The sequence below is a fragment of the Somniosus microcephalus genome, chromosome 28, assembly GCF_052327205.1.
Source record: "Somniosus microcephalus isolate GS21.2 chromosome 28, FLI_Smic_1.0, whole genome shotgun sequence".
NCBI classification, from domain to species: Eukaryota; Metazoa; Chordata; class Chondrichthyes; order Squaliformes; family Somniosidae; genus Somniosus; species Somniosus microcephalus.
Genome location: NC_141014.1, coordinates 24,799,729 through 24,817,819, shown reverse-complemented (window position 1 = coordinate 24,817,819; position 18,091 = coordinate 24,799,729). Strand labels below are relative to the sequence as shown.

The following is an 18,091-nucleotide window of genomic DNA, read 5'->3' as shown; positions in this document are numbered from 1 at the left end:
ATCAACTTGTATTTATATAGCGCCTTTAACATAGTAAAACGTCCCAAGGCGCTGCACAGGAGTATTTTAAGACAAAATAAGGATAGTCTCGCCTCACCTCGGGAATTCAACTCTTTTGTCCATGATTGGACCAAGGCTGCAATGGTGCACTTTCCGAAATATAGAGGAGGTATGAAAGAGAGGCTGCGGCCTGGGAACTCTGCCAGAGGCTGTTGGCAAACTATAGCAACCCGACTACCAATCAATACAATGCCAGCGAAATGACTTTATCAGCCACTCCTCGCTGAGGACTTCGTCAACAAGAAAAACTGCAAAACTCCGTCAGCAAGAAAAGCTGAAAAACTGGACTCTAGACTCTCCTGATGACAGGAACTGCATCTGGAAATAAAACAAGTCTGCTCCGGCCTTTCGAAGGACCAGTTGTTTATAAAGTTGTAAACCTTTCATTCATTTATAAACCATAAACTGAAGTGAAAGCGTTAGGTGCTGGGCGCTTCTGAAAAGCTGAGAATGGCAATCGTGCAGCAGTTGTTGGAGGGGGCACCTCTTTGTTGGCTGCGATATCTCGATCTACAAACCCTCCTGATCTTCCTGGCGGTGTTTTTAACGCTGATGTCTGTGATGAAAGTGAGGAGATCAAGCGGACTACCCCCAGGACCACCCGCCGTGTTATGCATTGTTGGAAGCTTCTTCAGCAGGGGACAGGCGCCCCATATTGGTCTCACTGAGGTAATGGCTGCTCCCGCTCCCAATCTTTCTCCGTCTGCTATTTGAACGAAGCCTAAGTCTCGATTTGTGATTGTTTTGTTTGATTTCTGCTTTGAGGAAATAACATTTATTCCCAAGCATGTGGCCTGCAAGGGTAAATGTTGCACATCTCTCACTTTGTTTGTTGCCTCTATTCCCTGGTTGCTCAGTCTGGGTGGGAGGGCGGTGGGCGGGGGAATAGTGATTTACTACTTTCTGCAGTGGATGTGCACACAATGGCCCGGATTTTCTGGGGTCTCTGACCACATACGCAGTGCGTGCGCGGCCGCAGGTGCCCCGCGAGATCCGGGTTTACACATGGGTTGCGCAAGCACGAAAACCCGGAACTTGCGATCTGTCAAGAATCTCCTTGACAGAACCACCGCATCCCCGGGAGATGGACATCCGCTGGCGAAGTGTCGGGCTATTTGCCCAGCGAATGCCCATGAAACTCTTGCTCCTGATAAAAGCAGGCTTAAGGGCCTTCTTTTACCAGTGTAAGGGTGAAAGTAAATATTAAAATAACTTTTTTTAAACATTCGAAATTAGTTTGTGTTATTTTTTTGCCCTTAAACAAATGTTCAAATTTATTTTTCAAAAAATTTAATTTTTGTTTTAAATGTTAAATGAAGTTGTATTTTCATTCATCTTAAACGTGCATTTCAAAGTTGTATACATGTATTTTTTAGGTGATTCTTATTAATGCTTGTGGGGATTCCGTACGTCAATGGGAATCCCCTTTCTGATTGGTTGGGCCGACCCACGTGATCCCAGGGCCGCTTGCAAGCCGCATGCGCTCCTGGGATACGTGGGCCGCTTCGCTGTCCTGCGCCTAGAGGCCCGGGAACGCGAGTCTCCATAGATCCAGGACTATCATGTAGGTTCGTAGATTTATCGCGGTTCAGAGGCATCCACCAGGTGGCGGAAGTCATGGCAGCACAGCTCGGCCCCGTGGCATGCTCCTCCTGCACTATGTGGGAAATCAGGGACACTTCCTGTGTCCCTGACGACCATGTGTGCGGGAAGTGTATCCAGCTGCAGCTACTGACAGACCGCATTGCGGCACTGGAGCTGCGAATGGATACATACAGGATTTAAAAAGGGTAGTAGGCAGAAGGCTGGAAACTATAGACCTGTTAGCCTAACATCTGTGGTTGGTAAAATGTTAGAGTCCATTATTAAGGAGACAGTAACGGGACATTTGGATAAACATAATTTAATAGGACAAACTCAGCATGGTTTCATGAAGGGGAAGTCATGTTTGACAAATTTGCTTGAGTTTTTTGAGGAAGTAACATACAGGGTGGATAAAGGGGAACCAGTGGACGTAGTGTATTTAGACTTCCAAAAGGCATTTGACAAGGTGCCACACAAAAGATTATTGCTTAAGATAAAAAATCACGGGATTGGGGGTAATATTCTGGCATGGGTGGAGGATTGGCTCTCTAACAGAAAGCAGAGAGTTGGGATAAATGGTTCGTTCTCAGATTGGCAACCAGTAACTAGTGGTGTTCCGCAGGGGTCAGTGCTGGGTCCCCAACTCTTTACAATCTATATTAATGATTTGGAGGAGGGGACCGAGTGTAACATATCAAAGTTTGCAGATGATACAAAGATGGGACGGAAAGTAGTGAGTGAGGAGGACATAAAAAACCTGCAAAGGGACATAGACAGGCTAAGTAAGTGGGCAGAGATTTGGCAGATGGAATACAATACTGGAAAGTGTGAGGTTATGCACTTTGGCAGGAAAAATCATAGAGCAAGTTATTATCTTAATGGCAAGAAACTGGAAAGTACTGTAGTACAAAGGGATCTGGGGGTCCTGGTGCACGAAACTCAAAAAGTTAGTATGCAGGTGCAGCAAGTGATTAAGAAGGCCAATGGAATGTTGGCTTTATTGCTAGGGGGATGGAATATAAAAACAGGGAGGTATTGCTGCAGTTGTACAAGGTATTGGTGAGACCACACCTGGAATACTGCATACAGTTTTGGTGTCCATACTTGAGAAAAGACATACTTGCTCTCGAGTCAGTACAAAGAAGGTTCACTCGGTTAATCCCGGGGATGAGGGGGTGGTCATATGAGGAGAGGTTGAGTAGATTGGGACTCTACTCATTGGAGTTCAGAAGAATGAGAGGCGATCTTATTGAAACATATAAGATTGTGAAGGGGCTTGATCGGGTGGATGCGGTGAGGATGTTCCCAATGATGGGTGAAACTAGAACTAGGGGGCATAATCTTAAAATAAGGGGCTGCTCATTCAAAACTGAGATGAGGAGAAACTTCTTCACTCAGAGGGTGGTAGGTTTGTGGAATTTGCTGCCCCAGAAAGCTGTGGAAGCTACATCATTAAATAAATTTAAAACAGAAATAGATAGTTTCCTAGAAGTAAAGGGAATTAAGGGTTACGGGGAGCAGGCAGGAAATTGGACATGAGTCTAGGTTCGGAATGGTCATGGCCCTGTGGGTAGTGGAGTGGGCCCAGGGGCCGTGTAGCCTGGTTCTGCTCCTACTGTGTTCTAATTCTGTGTTAGATTTCAGGAGATGGTTTTATTCCTGTTCCTGGCTGGGGTGGAGATCGCCTTTACAGAAGGTAAGTACTGTAGATAATATAGGGACAGAGTGATCTCCTGGAAGAATTTCGATCGCCTAGATGGGTCGGAGAGGAATTTCCCAGATTTTTTTCTCCCAAATTGGCCATTGGGTCTTTATCTGGTTTTTCGCCTCTCCCGGGAGATCACATGGGTTCGGGTGGATGCAGAGTGATAGAAGATTTGAGGTTAGGATCAGATCAGCCATGATCTTATTGAATGGTGGAGCAGGCTCGAGGGGCCGATTGGCCTACTCCTGCTCCTATTTCTTATGTTCTTATGTTCATTCACGATGCTGAGCACATCGTGGATAACAAGTTTAGGGAGTTGGTCACACCGCAGGTAAAGGCTGCACAGGCAAGAAGGGAATGGGTGACCACCAGGCAGAGTAGTAGGCGCAGGCAGGTAGTGCAGGGGTCCCCTGTGGCCATCCCCCTTTCAAACAGATATACCACTTTGGATATTGTTGAGGGGGATGGCTTATCGGGGGGAGGCAGCAGTGGCCAACTTCCTGGCACCATGGGTGGTCCTGCTGCACAGGACGGAAGGAAAAAAAGCAGAAGAGCTATAGTGATAGGGGATTCTATTGTAAGGGGAATAGATAGGCGTTTCTGCGGCCGCAAACGAGACTCCAGGATGGTATGTTGCCTCCCTGGTGCAAGGGTCAAGGATGTCTCGAAGCGGCTGCAGGGCATTCTGGAGGGGAGGGTGAACAGCCAGCTGTCGTGGTGTATATAGGTACCAAAGATATAGGTAAAAAATGGGGTGAGGTCCTAAAAGCTGAATATAGGGAGATACAAGGTAAATTAAAAAATAGGACCTCAAAGGTAGTAATCTCAGGATTGCTACCAGTGCCATGCGCTAGTCAGAGTAGAAATAGAAGGATATTTCAGATGAATACGTGGCTAGAGGAATGGTGCAAGGGGGAGGGATTCAAATTCCTGGGACATTGGAACCGGTTCTAGGGGAGGTGGGACCAGTAGAAACTGGACGGTTTGCACCTGAGCGGGACTGGAACCGATGTCCTAGGGGGAGTGTTTGCTAGTGCTGTTGGGGAGGGTTTAAACTAAAATGGCAGGGGTTGGGAACCTGTGCAGGGAGACAGAGGAAAGGGAAGCAAGAATAGAAACAAAAGACAGGAAGGAGAAAAGCAAAAGTGGAAGGCAGAGAAATCAAGGGTGTAAATCAAACAGGGCCACAGTAAATAATAATTCTAAAAGGACTATGAGTGTTAAAAAATCAAGCCTGGAAGCTTTGTGTCTTAATGCAAGGAGCATTTGCAATAAGGTGGATGAATTAGCTGTGCGAATAGATGTAAATGGGTATGATATAATTGGGATTACTGAGACATGGCTCCAGGACGACCAAGTCTGGGAAATCAACATCCAGGGGTATTCAATATTCAGGAAGGACAGGAAAAAAGGAAAAGGAGGTGGGGTAGCATTGCTGGTTAAAGAGGAGATTAACACAATAGTAAGGAAGGATATTAGCTCTGATGATGTGGAATCTGTATGGGCAGAGCTGAGAAATACCAAGGGGCAGAAAACGTTAGTGGGAGTTGTATACAGACCCCCATCAGTAATGCTGAGGTTGGGGATGGCATTAAATGGGAAATTAAAGATGCGTGCAATAAGGGCACTGCAGTTATCATGGGTGACTTTAATCTACATATAGATTGGGCTAACCAAATTAGTAACAATACTGTGGAGTAGGAATTCCTAGAGTGTATACGGGATGGTTTCCTGGACCAATATGTTGAGGAACCAACTAGAGATCAGGCCATCTTAGATTGGTTATTATGTAATGAGAAAGGATTAATTAGCAACCTTGTTGTGCGAGGCCACTTGGGGAGGAGCGATCATAAAATGATAAAATTCTTCATTAAAGTGGAGAGTGAAGTAGTTGACTCAGAGACTAGGGTCCTGAATTTAATAAAGGAAACTACGATGGTATGAGGCACGAGTTGGCTAGGATGGATTGGGGAACATTACCTAAAAGGTTGATGGTGGAGAGGCAATGGCAAACATTTAAAGATCGCATGGATGAACTACAGAATTTGCTCATCCCTGTTTGGCATAAAAATAAAACAAAAAGGTGACTTAACCGTGGCTATCAAGGGAAATTAGGGATAGCATAAGATCCAAGGAGAGGACATATAATTTGACCAGGAAAAGCAGCAAACCTCAGGATTGGGAGCAGTTTAGGATTCAGCAAAGGAGGACAAAGGGATTAATTAAGAGGGGGAAAATAGATTATGAGAGTAAGCTTTCAGGGAACATAAAAACTGACTGTAAAAGCTTCTATAGACATGTGAAGAGAAACAGATTGGTGAAGTCAAGCATAGGTCCCTTGCAGTCAGAATCAGGGGAAATTAAAATGGGGGAACAAAGAAATGGAAAGCCAATTAAATACATACTTTGGTTCTGGCTTCACAATGGAGGACACAAATAACCTCCCAGAGATGTCGGGGAACATAGGGTCTAATGAGAGGGAGGAATTGAATGAAATCAGTATTTGTAGGGAAATGGTGTTAGGGGAATTGAGGGGATTGAAGGCTGATAAATCCCCAGGGCCTGATAATCTACATCCTAGGGTACTTAAGGAAGTGGCCCTAGAAATAGTAGATGCATTGCTGGTCATCTTCCAAAATTCTATAGATTCTGGAACAGTTCCCATGGATTGGAGGATAGCTAATATAACCCCACTATTTAAAAAAGGTGGTAGAGAGAAAACGGGGAATTATAGGCCGGTAAGTCTGACATCGGTAGTGGGGAAAATGCTAGAGTCCATTATAAAAGATGTAATAGCAGAGCACTTGGAAAACAGTGACAGGATTGGACAAAGTCAACATAGATTTACTAAAGGTAAATCATGCTTGACTAATCTACTGGAATTTTTTGAGGATGTAACTGGTAGAATAGATAAGTGAGAACCAGTGGATGTGGTGTATTTGGACTTTCAGAAGGCTTCCGATAATGTCCCGTATAAGAGATTAGCGTGCAAAGTTAAAGCACACGGGATTGGGGGTAAGGTACCGTCTTCGATGGAGAACTGGTTGGCAGAGAGGAAGCAAACAGTTGGAATAAATGGGTCTTTTTCCAAGTGGCAGGCAGTGACTAGTGGGGTACCGCAGGGATCGGTGCTAGGACCCCAGTTATTCACAATATATATTAATGATCTAGACGAGGGAACTAGATGTAATATCTCCAAGTTTGCAGACGACACAAAGCTGGGTGGGCGTGTGTGCTGTGAGGAGGATGCAAAGAAACTCCAGTATGATTTGGACAGGTTGGGTGATTGGGCAGATGCATGGCAAATGCAGTATAATGTGGATAAATGCGGGGTTATCCACTTTGGTGGCAAAAACAGGAAGACAGATTATTGTCTGAACGGCAATAGATTGGGAAAGGGGGAAGTGCAACAAGACCTGGGTGCCCTTGTGCACCAGTCGCTGAAGGTAAGCATGCAGGTGCAGCAGGCGGTTAAGAAGGCAAATGGTATGTTGGCCTTCATAGCGAGAGGATTCGAGTACAGGAGCAAGGATGTCTTGCTGCAGTTGTACAGGGCCTTGGTGAGACCACACCTTGAGTATTATATGCAGTTTTGGTCACCTTAACTGAGGAAGGATGTTCTTTCCATGGAGAGAGTGCAGCGAAGATTCACCAGACTGATACCTGGGATGGCAGGAATGTCGTATGAGGAGAGATTGGGTTGATTGGGCTTATATTTGCTAGAGTTTAGAAGAATGAGAGGGGATCTCATTGAAACTTATAAAATTCTAACAGGACTAGACAGACTAGATGCAGGAAGGATGTTCCCGATGGCCGGGGAGTCCAGAACCAGGGGTCACAGTCTAAAGATAAGGGGTAATCCATTTAGGACTGAGATGAGGAGGAATTTCTTCACCCAGAGAGTGGTGAACCTGTGGAATTCTCTACCACACAAGGCAGTTGAGGCCAATTCATTAAATATATTCAAGAAGGAGTTGGATATATTTCTTAAGGCTAAAGGGATCAAGGGATATGGGGAGAAAGCAGGGACAGGGTACTGAACTTGGATGATCAGCCATGATCTCATTAAATGGTGGAACAGGCTCGAGGGGTCGAATGGCCTACTCCTGCTCCTATCTTCTATGTTTCTATGTAAGCCTCCGATGACAGATTCAGGCCCTATATTGGATGAAAGGCTTTAGTTATGACTAAAGACTGGGGAACCTGAGGCTTTTTCCTCGCATCAGAACAAAGTAGGCGAAGAGGGGATTCGACAGAGGTGATTTTTTTAAATTCATTCGTGGGACGTGGGCATCGTTGGCAAGGCCCAGCATTTATTGCCCATCCCTAATTGCCCTTGAGAAGGTGGTGGTGAGTCGCCTTCTTCAACCGCTGCAGTCCGTGTGGTGAAGGTGCTCCTACAGTGCTGTTAGGGAGGGAGTTCCAGGATTTTGACCTAGCCACGATGAAGGACCGGCCGATATATTTCCAAGTTAGGATGGCGTGTGACTTGGAGAGGAACTTGGAGGTGGTGGTGTTCCCATGTGCCTGCTGCCTTTGCCATCTGTGTTGCTTTGGGTAAGTATGAGTTTAAGTTTGGTTCGGAGGTGTTTGACGTGTGAAAACAACTTTACATGGTTTGTATTGCTGTGTGACTGCTCCTGCATTTAATGTGAATTCTATTGTTAGAACATTCAGATTTGGGCATGAGTATTACAAGGAGAATTTATTGCTGTATTGAGATTGTCCTTCTAGGTGGTAGAGGTCGCGGGTTTGGGAGGTGCTGTCGAAGAAGCCTTGGCGAGTTGCTGCAGTGCATCTTGTAGATGGTACACACTGCAGTCACGGTGCGCCGGTGGTGGAGGGAGTGAATGTTTAAGGTGGTGGATGTGGTGCCAATCAAGCGGGCTACTTTGTTGGGGAAAAGTATTTCTACTGGTCACACTAGAACATAAATTTCAGATCATCACCACAGAGCAAAGGGAGAAGTCATTGAACCATAGAATGATATAGCACAGAGGGAGGCCATTCGGCCCATCGTGCCTGTGCCGGCTCTTTGAAAGAGCTCTCTAATTAGTCCCACTGCCCCCTGCTCTTTCCCCATAGCCCTGCAATTTTTTCCCCTTCAAGTATTCATCCAATTTCTTTTTAAAAGATATTATTGAATCTGCTTCCACTGCACTTTCAGGCAGCGCGTTCCAGATCGTAAGAACTCGGCCCATAATTTTTCTTTTAACCTCATCTCGCCTCTGGTTCTTTTGGCCATCGCCTTCAATCTGTGTCCTCTGGTTAACCGACCCACCCGCCACTGGAAAGAGTTTCTCCTTATTTGCCGTTCAAGACCCGCCCTTTCCCATTCGCTCCCATCACCGGCAGCTGTTTATAGACCTCCCCCTCACCCCCACTCCCCCACCCCTCACCCCCCACCCCCCGCATCTTCCCAGGACCAACATTACACCGGGTGACCATTTCTTGGGTCAGTGGCAGAACTGGCCCTCCCTCCTGATTTCATCCCCCGCCCCACCCAGCCCCCTTTCTCGTCATTCCCGTCAGCTTCAGTGCAGGAGGCAAAGCGGGGGAAATATAAATAGACTGGAGAAGCTGGGGTTGTTCTCTTTGGAGCAGGGAAGGCTAAGAGGAGAGTTGATAGAGGTGTTTAAAATCATCACGGGTTTAGACAGAGTAAATAAAGAGAAACTGTAACCAATGACTGAAGGGTCGATAACCAGAGGGCACAGATTTAAGGTGATTGGCAAAAGAACCAAAGGCGACTTGAGGAAAAACTTTTTTACGCAGCGAGTGGTGAGGATTTGGAATGCGCTGCCTGATAGGGTGGTGGATACAGATTCAACAGTAGCTTTCAAAAGGGAATTGGATAAATACTTGAAGGAGAAACAATTGCAGGGATGTGGGGAAAGAGCGAGGGGAGTGGGACTGACTGGATTGCTCTTCGAAAGAGCCGGCGCAGACTCGATGGGCCGAATGGCCTCCTTCTGTGCTGTCCTATTTTATGATTCTATGATTCGATGGAGTAGAGTGGGAGGAGTCTGGTGCGGAGCGTAGACACTGGCCTGGACCTGTTGGTCCAATTGGCCTGTGTAATTCTATGTCATTTTGGAATAAGGAAGTTCTTAAAGCAGTCTGCTATGAAAGATCATCAAGTAACGAGATTTGTTTTCAAACTTTTTTTTGAGGTAAATTGCGGCGAGATGTACAAAAGTGCCCATCGTCTTTTTGTTTTTCTTTCCTTCCCTTTCCCCCAAAAACAGCTTTCCAAGAAGTACGGGAATATTTGTATGGTCGACACATTCGGGATGTCTGTCGTTTTCCTCAATGGATTTCAGATCATTCAAGAGGCCCTCGTCCAATATGGTAGAGAATTTGCAGGGCGGCCACATTTGCCTCTTATTGATGATTTGACAAAAGGTCAAGGTATTAAGCATTTATGAGTTTGTTTCATTTTCCTGTAACGCCCTGGAAAGTTACTGTAACAACAACAACTAGCATTTACATAGCGTCTTTAAGGTAGTAAAACGTCCCAAGGCGCTTCACAGGAGCGTTATCAAACAAAATTTGACACTGAGCCACATAAGGTGTGAGAACCAGAGGACACTGATTTAAGGAGATTGGCAGAAGAACGAAAGGCGACATGAGGAAAAACTTTTTTTTGGGAGCAAGTGGTTATGATCTGGAATGCGCTGCCTGAAAGGATGGGGGAGGCAGATTCAACCACGGCTTTCAAAAGGGAGTTGGATAAGTAACTGAAGGAAAGAAATTTGCATTGCTACGGGGAAAGGGCGGGGGGTCTGGGACTCGCTGAAGTGCTCTTGCAGAGAGCTGGCACGGGCTCGACTGGCCGAATGGCCTCCTTCTGTGCTGTAACCATTCTATATGATTCATGGTAAGGAGATATTAGGATAGGTGCCCTAAAGCTTGATCAAAGAAGAATGTTTTCAGGAGCTTCTTAAAGGAGGAGAGAGAGGTAGAGAGGCGGAGAGGTTTAGGCAGGGAATTCCAAAGCTTAGGGCCGAGGCAACAGAAGGCACGGCCGCCAATAGTGCGGCGATTAAAATCAGGGATGCGCAAGAGGCCAGAATTGGAGGAACGCAGAGATCTCGGAGGGATGTAGGTGCTGGAGGAGATTACAGAGATAAGGAGGGGAAGGCCATGGTGGGATTTGAAAACAAGGATGAGAATTTTAAATTTTAGGCGTTGTCGGACAGGGAACTAATGTAGGTTGGAAGATAGGAGGGCAGCCAGGAGAACATTGGGATAGTCCAGTCTAGAGGTAACAAAGGCATGGATCAGGGCTTCGGCAGCAGGCCAGCTGAGGCAGGGGCGGAGTCGGGCGATGTTGCGGAGGTGGAAGTAGGCGGTCTTGGTGATGGAGCGGATATGTGGTCGGAAGCTCATCTCGGGGTCAAGCACAACACCAAGGTTGCAAACGGTGTGGCTCATCTTCAGCCAGTTGCCAGGGATGGAAACGGTGGTTAGAGAGACTCTGTTTTGGCAAGGACACCTTATTTATTTTATTCCTGCCCAGTCTCAACCAGGACGGATTTATTTTTTCTAGCTGTAGCGCGAGGCATCAGATTGTAAGTGAACTATTTAAATTGATCAGCTTCGCTACTGGGTCACCGATGTGCTGTGAACTTTCTCTTAGTCCTCAAAAGACAGGGAGAGGAAACTGGTTATTATTATTTATCCACTCTTTTCCCCCTTCCTGCTAGGCATTATCATGGCCCCCTACGGGAGGTCCTGGAAGCAGCAACGGAGATTTACACTGACGGTTTTGCGAAACTTTGGTTTAGGCAAAATTGCCTTTGAGGAGAAAATTCTGGAAGAAGTCCGGTATTTGACTGAAGTCTTTAAAGCATCAAAAGGTAAACTCTGTGTTTTATCTCCTTAACTTATTATGACAAGGTCACAATAAGGTTGCCGAACCTCCAGGATTGCCCTGGAGTCTCCAGTAAGCGAAGATTAATCTCCAGGACGCTGCCGCGGGCAAATGGAGTTCAACGGGGAGAAGTGTGAAGTGATACACTTTGGGAGGACTAATAGGGAAAGACAGTAGACTATAAATGGCACGAGTTTGAATAGTGTAGATGAGCAGAGAGACCTTGGTGTCCATATACACAAATCCTTAAAGGAGGCAGGGCAAGTTGATAAGGTGGTTAAAAAAGCAAAAGGTTTACTTGGGTTTATAAACAGAGGAATAAAATATAAAAACCGAGAGATCACACTCGAACTTTATAAATCACTGGTTTGGCCCCAGCTGGAGTATTGTGGATAATTCTGGGCACCGCACTTCAGGAAAGATGTAAAGGCCTTAGAAAGGGTACAGAGGAGGTTTACCAGGATGTTACCAGGATGAGGGACTTCAGTTATGAGGAGAGGTTGGATAAGTTAGGACTGTTCTTCTTGGAACAGAGAAGGTCAAGAGGTGACCTAATAGAGGTTTTCAAGATGGTGAGAGGTTTTGAGTAAATGGGGAAAAAATATTCCCTCTAGCGAGTGGGTCAATAACTAGAGGTCATAGATTTAAAATAATTGGAAACAGATCATGTGCCACTCGAAACATCAGCTGGCTATCACGAGTCGAGAACTGCTCATAAACAAGGTTCCCACTAATCTGCGCGGCCGATCAGCGGTCTGGAGGTCCCGCACAGGCGGCTCACCGGCTTTTACACTGAATAAACTGCGCACGTGCGAAAATTTGAATAGGCCGCGCAGCCAGTTAAAGGGACGGGGAAAAAATGAGAGGACACATTGCTCCTAAATGACCTTGAGAATTGTTGTGTTTTGAGTTTTGCTTCAATTAAGTTTGTCCCAGTTCCCGGGTGTTACCTGAAGGGGGTGCTGGGGGGCTCAGTTTTACTTTGTCTTTCACTTTCAGTTTCGGGTTCTGCCATGCAGACAATGTGCTGTAATGTCCACCCAATTACTCAGTAAATAGTAAAAGGTACATTCCGTCTCCTCTATTCATTACTGTTCGGTCAAGATGCAATACTGGCGATGAGGCGGCTGTTGAACTCGCTAGAAGGGCAGAGATAGACATGCGAACCTACAGCCGTGATATTGGAAATTGCCACGAGCGGACCACTCAGCTAGCAACATCAACGGCATTTTGATAGTTGGCTAGCTGCGACGTAGACGGCGGACAGAGTATTGTGCGGGCCAGGCAACTACCGTGAGTGTCGCTACCGTAACTCTGGCCGGAGGAGAAAAATAATTTTTTTTAAAAGGAAAAAGTCCGTGGATCTTAAAGGGACAGTGCAGATTAAAACTATGACGACTTTGGGACGTATTGAAGAGTTCTCTGGGGATAAGGACAGTTCATGGGAGGAACACGCAGAAAGACTGGGGTGTTTCTTTGAGGCCAATAATATTGACAAAGAAGAGAAGCGCTCAGTGTGGCTAAGTGTATGCGGAGCTGCTACTTACTCCGTCCTGCGTTCATTGGTGGCTCCTCGTAAACCTAGTGAGGTGGATTATGCTGATTTGATTGAGAAGCTGCAGAAACATTTTAACCCAAAACCCTCTGAGATTGTGCAGCGTTTCCATTTTCACAATTGTAAACAACAGCCTGGACAATCTATTTCGGATTGTGTGTGGAGTGCTGGACTCGGCATTGCAGAGACAGCTGTTAGCGGAGAAGGCCCTGACGTTCCGACTGGCCGAGGAGAAGGCTTTAGCAGCAGAGGCTGCATCGATGAACACACGTATGCTCCGTACAGAGGCAGCACCATCTCAGGCCGCCGAGGAGGTGCACAAGACCACACACGCAGCTCCTGCTGCGAGAGACATGGAGGCAACTAAAGAGACAGGAAGAAAATGTTTCCGCTGTGGGGCTCTCCATGGTTCCACTACATGCAAATTTGTGTCAGCGGTATGTCATTTCTGTAAGAAAAGAGGACACATAGCTCGTGTCTGCATGAAGAAAGCTCAGGCTGCTGCAGCAGAGCCAACACAAGCATCGCAGACACACACCCTGACACTGGAGGACAACGATGTGTAGACAGTGTATACCACGGAAGCTGAGCAGTACCCCACAGACGGTGGGGATACACGGCAAATGTGATCATGAATGGGGCACCACTCTGCATGGAGGTGGATTCAGGCTCAGCGTGTTCGTTGATAAGTGAAGAGACTTACAATAGGCTGTGGCCAAGTGAACCCCCGGCGATGGCTCAGGGCAGTGGCGTGCTATGGCAGTGGTCCCAAGCTCAACTCCAGGTGCTGGGTATGATTCATGTGGAAGTTAAGTATCAGGCAGTCAAGGACACACTTCCACTTTATGTGGTGGCGGGGCAGGGCACAAGCCTGCTGGGCAGAGATTGGTTTGAGCCCCTCGGTATTGAAGTGACAGGAGTACACACGGTACAGCGACAGCCCATAATGCCTATGTTGGAGAACTATGAAGAGGTTTTTGGTGAGTTCGGGGCCTGTCGGGGACCGCCAGTCTCAATCGAAGTGGACCCAGGGGTAGCGCCTAAGTTCTTCAAGGCGCGACCAGTTCCTTTTGCGTTGCGCAAGAAGGTGGATGAGGCCCTGGATAAGCTGGTGAACCAAGGGGTTCTCTTGCCAGTGAAGAACTCCCGTTGGGCCACCCCTATCGTGCCCATTGCAAAGAAGGATGGGGGCCTGCGAATCTGTGGAGATTACAGATGTATGGTTAATACTGCTGTGTTACCAGATGTGTATCCCTTACCAACAGTTACAGAGCTGTTTTCAACACTGGCTGGAGGCACTCTGTTCACCAAGCTGGATTTCAAGCAAGCATACCAGCAACTGGTCCTGGATGAAGAGTCAGCCGAGCTGTTGACAATCAACACCCACAGAGGACTTTTCCGAGCCACAAGGCTGCAGTTTGGGGTGTCTACAGCTGTGGCAATCTTTCAGAGGTTCATGGACACCCTGTTGGCTGGTGTTCCGGGAGTTCAGCCTTACTTGGATGACATACTGATTACAGGCAAGACACAGGAAGCCCATGATGAGCGGCTGCAGGAAGTACTACGCTGGCTGGCTGAGGTAGGACTACGCCTTCAGGAGAAATGTGTGTTCGCTGCCAATGGGGTGGAGTTCTTGGGATTCCGAGTGGACAAAGACGATGTGCATCCGACTACGGAGAAGGTGGAGGCTATCTGGAGCGCTCCCACCCCCAAGAACAAGACCGAACTGCAGGCATTCCTCGGACTGTTAAACTTCTACAGTTGTTTTCTCAAGGGCAAAGCCACAATCTTAGAGCCACTGCACAGGCTGTTAGACCAAGCAACAGTGTGGAACTGGACCTCAGCTCATGAAACAGCCTACAGACAGGCAAAGGAACTGCTACAAGCAGATAAGGTTCTGGCACACTATGATGAAAACAAGCCATTAGTGTTGGTGTGTGATGCCTCACCATACAGGCTGGGAGCTCTGTTGGGTCGCATAGAGCCAGATGGCCGGGAAGCGCCGATCAGTTTTGCCTCAAGAACACTCTCAACAACAGAACGTAATTACGCCCAGATTGACAAGGAGGCCCTAGCCATCATATTTGGGGTAAAGAAGTTCAGCCAGTACCTGTTAGGGAGACAGTTCGTCATCTACACAGACCACAAGCCACTCTTGGGGCTCCTGCATCACTCCAAGCCCATGCCCCAGATCATATCACCGCGTATACTTCGGTGGAGTCTGATGTTGGGGGCCTACAGTTGTGAACTTTGCTACAGGCCTGGGAAGATGCTGGCTAATGCTGATGCTCTGAGTCGCTTGCCTTTGAACCGGCCGATGGCTGAGACGCCACCACCCCTGGAGGTGCTGCTACTGGAGGAGGTTCCGGAGGCCCCACTCCATGCCCAGCAGATTAGCAGCCTCACACAGAAAGATCCAGTCTTATCACGGGTGCTACGCTGGCTGCTGCATGGCTGGCCCTCCGAGGTCCAGGAGGAGCATTTCAAGCCCTTCGTTCAGAGGCGCCATGAAATGTCTGCACACAAGAACTGCATGCTCTGGGGAAGCCGTGTGGTGGTTCCTGCCGCCGCAAGAGAGGAGGTGCTGAAAATACTACATGACTCACACCCTGGGATTGTGCACATGAAGGCGTTGGCGAGAAGCTACGTCTGGTGGCCGGGGTTGGACCGAGACGTGGAGGAGGTGATAAAGAGCTGTGAGACATGTCAGCTGACTCGCCATAGCCCATCCAAGGCTCCCCTTCACCCCTGGGAGTGGACCACTCATAAATGGTCAAGACTCCACATTGACTTTGCAGGGCCATTTCAGGGGAAGGTCTTTTTGATAGTGGTGGGTTCTCATTCGAAATGGCTGGAGGTGGCTATCATGAGCTCCATGACATCCAGTGCAGTGATCAAAATGTTGCGTTTGCTGTTTGCCACACATGGGGTCCCCGACGTGCTGGTTTCGGACAATGGAGGAGCCTTCACGTCAGCGGAGTTCAAGGCTTTTGCAGGCAGAAACTGGATCCGCCACGCGACCACAGCGCCCTATCACTCCTCCTCTAACGGGCAGGCAGAGAGGATGGTGCAAACCACAAAAGAGGCACTGGTGAGGATATCGGTGGGGGACTGACAAACCAGATTGGCCAGGTTCCTGTTATCACAGCATACCACACCAAACGCAGCAACGGGGAAGAGTCCGTCCGAGATGCTGATGGGTCGCCGGCTGGTGACTGCACTGGACCGGCTACACCCGGACTACAGGGATGAGATGCACACAAAGCAAGAGGAGCTGGCTAAGAAGCACCAGGGCACCGCCAGGCAGTTCGAGCCATCAGAGACTGTGTTTGCCCGTTGCTATGCAGGAGGAGACAAATGGATGCCTGCCGTGGTGGAGCAGGCCACGGGTCCCCTGTCGTACAGCATCCGTACACCTGATGGCCAGCTACACAGACGCCACGTAGACCAGCTACGGGGTTGTACTCCGGTGAGAGTAACAGAGACGTCACAGGCTAGGCCATTGTCTCCACCACCTCTGCCAGGCAGTGACGGCCTGCTTCCTGCAACAACGACGGAAGTCACATCGACAGAAGGTGTCACGGCGTCATCAGCCACGGAGGAAGGTTTTCCTGCGGCTAGCAGTGGCACCCCGACAATGCCTGTCCAGCGGCGCTCAAGTCGGGTTAGATTCCGTCCCAGACGCCTGGAGGACTAAGGGGTTTTATCTGAGGAAAAGGAGTTTTGTGTTTTGAGTTTTGCTTCAATTAAGTTTGTCCCAGTTCCCAGGTGTTACCTGAAGGGGCTGCTGGGGGGCTCGGTTTTACTTTGTCTTTCACTTTCAGTTTCGGGTTCTGCCATGCAGACAATGTGCTGTAATATCCACCCAATTACTCCGTAAATAGTAAAAGGTACATTCCGTCTCCTCTATTCATTACTGTTCGGTCAAGATGCAATAAGAATGAAGCGATGAATGTCAAAACCCTACCTCACCCGGGCAATCTCTTCACAATGTCGGAGTCTACCTTTGCTCCTGCACATCTACCCACTTCTTTTTCTTTTGTGCAGATCAACCCTTTAATCCCAATTCTAAAATCACCAGTGCTGTGTCCAACGTGATTTGCTCAGTAGTTTTGGGGAAGCGTTTCCATTATGAAGACAAGACATTCACGCGACTGACAGAACTGCTGGATGAGAACATGAAGCTTCAGACATCAAAATGGCTACAGGTAAAGAAAAAGGACTTCCTTTCCTTAGGAACAAGAGAACATCCTTCTTAAAATAGGGATACAGATGTCAAAAATTTGGTTCATAGAAAATGGACCATAGGAACAGGAGGAGGCCATTCAGCCCCTCAAGCCTGTTCCGCCATTCAATTAGATTATGGCTGATCCGTATCTTAACTCCATCCAGCCGCCTTGGTTACGTAACCGTTAATACCCTTTAGCTAACAAAAATCTACCAATCTCAGTTTTGAAATTTTCAATTGACCTAGCCTGGCACCTTGCCAATAAATCAGTGCTCAGAGGGGACACTGTGATAATCGCCCGTAGTCTGGACCGGGTAGGAGGCAAGAGTGTGAAATAGAGGTTTATTAAGGGCTCAAGCTGATTTTGTCCCCCCAGGGAGTGGGGAATCGATGACTACAAACACTACGCACACTTTTGAGTGCGGAGTGATTCCCATTCTGGTACACGGAAATGAAACAAATCACAAACCAATGTCTCTGTATACCTGTGCCTTTGAAAGATATATTTTTTTTTAAAGTCAATTATGAGTAGACTTAAAAAAACTCCACTAAGACTCGCAACAGTCCAATTCCTGCGTTAAACACATTAATCAATCTACAGTTTTATTTTCAAACACACAGGGATTCATTGACATGATGTTCCATATTCAAGAAGGGCAATAGAGCTTTTGTTGGCAAGAACAGGCCCATTAGCCTGAGCAAAGTATCAAGAAACAAGTTGGAAGACGACCTGTATAGGAATAACCTAATTAATGACAGCCAATGTGGCGCAAGCAGGGATGGATCTTGCCTGGCCAGCATCAGACTTCCTTGAGGCAGCAAAATGCAAAATTGATGAGAAAGAAAGACTTGCATTTCTATAGCGCCTTTCACCAGCTCAGGACGTCCCTAAGCACTTTACAGCCAATTTTTTTTCAATTCGTTTTTTATGGGATGTGGGCATCGCTGGCAAGGCCAGCATATATTGCCCATCCCTAATTGCCCCTTGAGAAGGTGGTGGTGAGCCACCTTCTTGAACCGCTGCAGTCCGTGTGGTGAAGGTACTCCCACAGTGCTGTTAGGGAGGGAGTTCCAGGATTTTGA

The 18,091-nt window shown here is 47.5% G+C and overlaps 1 protein-coding gene across 1 annotated transcript in view; it reads left to right on the top strand.

Annotated features, from left to right (window-relative positions):
• The first annotated feature begins 302 nt into the window (after window positions 1-302).
• LOC147099453 (cytochrome P450 2J2-like) overlaps window positions 303-18,091 on the top strand; it is a 31,531-nt gene continuing 13,742 nt past the window's right edge. Inside the window, exons 1-4 of the mRNA XM_085969623.1 lie at window positions 303-729; window positions 9,598-9,760; window positions 11,059-11,211; window positions 16,828-16,988. Of these exons, the coding sequence (XP_085825749.1) occupies window positions 511-729; window positions 9,598-9,760; window positions 11,059-11,211; window positions 16,828-16,988 (696 nt within the window). The 5' untranslated portion in view covers window positions 303-510. The remainder of the gene's footprint in view (window positions 730-9,597; window positions 9,761-11,058; window positions 11,212-16,827; window positions 16,989-18,091) is intronic.